A 3361-nucleotide genomic window follows, 5' to 3' on the forward strand; every position below is an offset into this window, starting at 1 on the left:
GCTTGCTCTGGCGATGAAAGGAACTGAACAGAAAAGATAGAATTACAGAGGTAAAACTGTTGGAGAAAACAAACACTGATCTCCTGTTTGTAGTTACATCTTCCTTCATGTTGTCTTACCGGTACCTGCATACCAAGCTGTCCTTCCTTTTTACCACATATTTATCATCATTGAACATATACTGTAAGCATCTATAACCTCGTGTTACCACTCAAAATACAGATATTCAGGTCCTCCCCTATTTACATATAATAAAGTGTTTTCTACAGATGGATCCAGTGACAAAACCACACCAGAGAGATGTTCCTGTCCCCCGTCCTCCCGGAAGTCCACACAGAAAACTCAGAAGATGTCTCCGGTTTATCAGGTAGATTGACCTTAGGATTTGATTACACCAGTGTGAGCTACTATGGTCTGTGTAAATAAAATTATCATAATATGTTTTATTTCAGGCTGCAGATCTTTTTAATATTCAGATCATTGTTAAAAAGGAAGAAAATGAAATCCCTCAAGAAATCAGTAGAAGTGAGTAATAAAAAGATCAACCAGCAGCGTCTATGCCAGGTCCTAAAATATCATTTTTTGGCAAATGAATTAGGAAGTTCACTAATTAGAATCCAGTATCACATCCACGTGCGTTTGCTAGTCATCCCATTCCAGAACCATGGACGTTATTACGGAATTGCCTACACTAGCTACGACAGCAAGGTTTTGAAGTGTCCATTGAGTTTTGTGCCCATTTGTGAGGTCAGGTGCTGATTGTTGACAAGAAGATCTGGCTCATATAAGCATTTCATATCATCCCAGAGGTGTTCGGTGTGGTTGAGGTCAGGGCTTTGTGCAGGACTCCCGAGTTCCTTAACCCAGGACTTTTCAGTCCAGATCTTCATGGAGCTGACTTTGTGCATAAGGACACAGTCATGCTGGAAAAGAAAGTGGCCTTTACCAAACTTTTTCTACTAGGCTAGAAGAGCACAGTTGTCTAAAACATCAATGGAAAATAGGAGAACTCAATCATTTAGATAGGTGACCACATATTTTGGCCATAAAGCTTAGGTTCCCTTTAAGTTCTGTGTTTTAACTACCGTTTTCTCTCATTTCCTCCAGATGGCCAGTACCGAACCCATGCCTTGCCAGACGTTGATGTAGAAGATGCTTCCAATCTCATCACCTCACGGAATGCTTGTAAAATTGATGAATCAGCATCATGTACCAAGTGTGGGAAGTGCTACAGTCGGAGGTCCAGTCTTCTCAGACACATCCAAACCGTCCACTTGGGGGAGAAACCTTATTCATGTTCTGAATGTGGCAAGTGCTTTGACCAGAACTCCAATCTTATCAAGCACCAGAGGGTTCACACTGGGGAAAAGCCGTTCTCTTGTTCGATCTGTGGAAAGCGCTTTGGAGAAAAGTCAAATGTTGCCCTGCATGAAAGGACCCACACTGGGGAGAAGCCATATTCCTGCTTTGAATGCGGCAAGTGTTTTTCCCAGAAGGCCTCCTTGGACTCCCACCAGAGGACTCACACAGGCGAGAAGCCCTTTTCCTGTCCCGAATGTGGCAAACACTTCACCAACAAGAGAACTCTAATCAGCCATCGTAGGATACACTCAGGAGAGAAGCCCTATGAGTGTTGCATATGTGGGAAGTGCTTCACCGACAAGTCAGACATGGTGAAGCATAAACGAATCCATACGGGTGACTACCCTTATACCTGCTCTGAATGCGGCAAAGGTTTCATCGCTAGGTCCGTCTTCATAATACATGAAAAGATGCACTCCGGGGTGAAGCCCTATTCCTGTTCAGAGTGTGGTAAAGGTTTTACCAAGAAACAACATCTCATAGACCACATGAGGCTTCACACGGGGGAAAAACCATTTTCCTGTCTGGAATGTGGCAAGTTCTTTAGGCAGAAGTCAGGGCTGGCCAAGCATCGGAGGAAAGTGCACAAGATAGAAGCCTTCATTATCTAAACTATCAGTGAAATATGTCCCACATTCACAAAATTGATTGTGGTCCCGTCCTTCCTTTTTTGTGTACTTTTAAGTAACGTTTTACGTTACTTTGGGTGCCTCGCCAAATATGAACAGTTTGCTTTACCCATAGCTGCCCCCAATTGGTTTAATCTTTCCAATCAATCAGGCAGGAATTCAATGGTGTAAACCATTGTGATGAATGCCTCTAACCATGTCCAACATGTTCAAAAGTCGCTTTTTGGAGATCTCAGACATTTAGAGTAGTTTGTGTTAACCCCTTTTCCACCTCCACCTTCTTTGGATTAGTTGCACTGATGACAGCAGTTGGACCTTGTATGATAGGCAGGACAAGCATGTGAAGACTCCACTTTACAATATCAATTTCAGAATCAAGATATCATAAAGTACTATGTGCCCCATATTTTAGGAATTGGCCTACAAACCTAAGAACTTGTAAAACTTTTCTTGTTTCGCTCCTATATGTCCTGAAGGTTGTGTAGCACAATTGTTAAGATTTGACAATCACCTCCATGGTTGTAGTGACTACAGGTTTAGAGTCTCAAAAAATCTGGGTGGTTGACCCAGGCCCAGCAACCATGGACATGCTAAATGAAGGATGGATATAGCCGATCAGTTAACAGTGATGGAGCCATTCTGGTCATAAACAGTTGCTGTTTGCCCATCATGAAGTGTTAAGTCTGTCCTGCAAGATGATGGACAGGAAGTCCAGGTTTTCACTCAAATACCTCCTCTATTCCACATCCTCTCCAGACTTCTCCTGCTACTTCCACCATCAGCTCCAATTGAGCAGGAGACAATGAGAAATAAGGACTTAAAAACAACATATTACACAACTTACTATAAACTTGGTCGTTTTTTTTTTTATTGCATGAACTTCTATATAATAAATGGTCTTCAACCCTGATTGGCCTATTCCTATGGTAAGGCTCAACTTAGTCGATGTATTGTACTTTAGTTGATAACAAGTTAACGGGAACATGTGGTTCGCCAATGCAGAGTAACGTAATGATGGCTTCACCAGCAGCATCTTTCCCTGACCCCCATGTATAGAGTGACAGGTGAGCAAAGAGGAAGAAAGTTTTCCAGCTGGATTTAGGATTATTCCATTAAAGAGTGTATGATAATCTGTATATTAGGAATTTGTAACTTGCCCACCTTCCTTTCCTCTGTACATTGTTATGCCAGCACCCTGTAAAGTTCCCCTATATCTCCAATGAACACTTTGGTCTTCCTAAACACCTCCAGCTTGTTGACCCAGGATATTTCCAACAAAAACCTTGTCCTGCCTTGACCCCCGTGGTCTGTAATCATGAAGTATCACATCTCCATCGCCTTTAAGGAAGGCTGGCCTAAACCTTACAGGG

General features: G+C 42.4%; 1 protein-coding gene across 2 annotated transcripts in view; it reads left to right on the forward strand.

Moving 5' to 3' along the window:
* LOC140339050 (uncharacterized) overlaps positions 1–2901 on the forward strand; it is a 5139-nt gene extending 2238 nt beyond the window's left edge. For both annotated transcript variants that reach the window (XM_072423581.1, XM_072423580.1), the window contains 3 exons: positions 270–367; positions 453–525; positions 1108–2901. In XM_072423581.1, the coding sequence (XP_072279682.1) occupies positions 270–367; positions 453–525; positions 1108–1973 (1037 nt within the window). In that variant the 3' untranslated portion in view covers positions 1974–2901. The remainder of the gene's footprint in view (positions 1–269; positions 368–452; positions 526–1107) is intronic.
* The last annotated feature ends 460 nt before the right edge of the window (positions 2902–3361 follow it).

This window comes from Pyxicephalus adspersus, chromosome 10 (assembly GCF_032062135.1).
Source record: "Pyxicephalus adspersus chromosome 10, UCB_Pads_2.0, whole genome shotgun sequence".
NCBI lineage: Eukaryota > Metazoa > Chordata > Amphibia > Anura > Pyxicephalidae > Pyxicephalus > Pyxicephalus adspersus.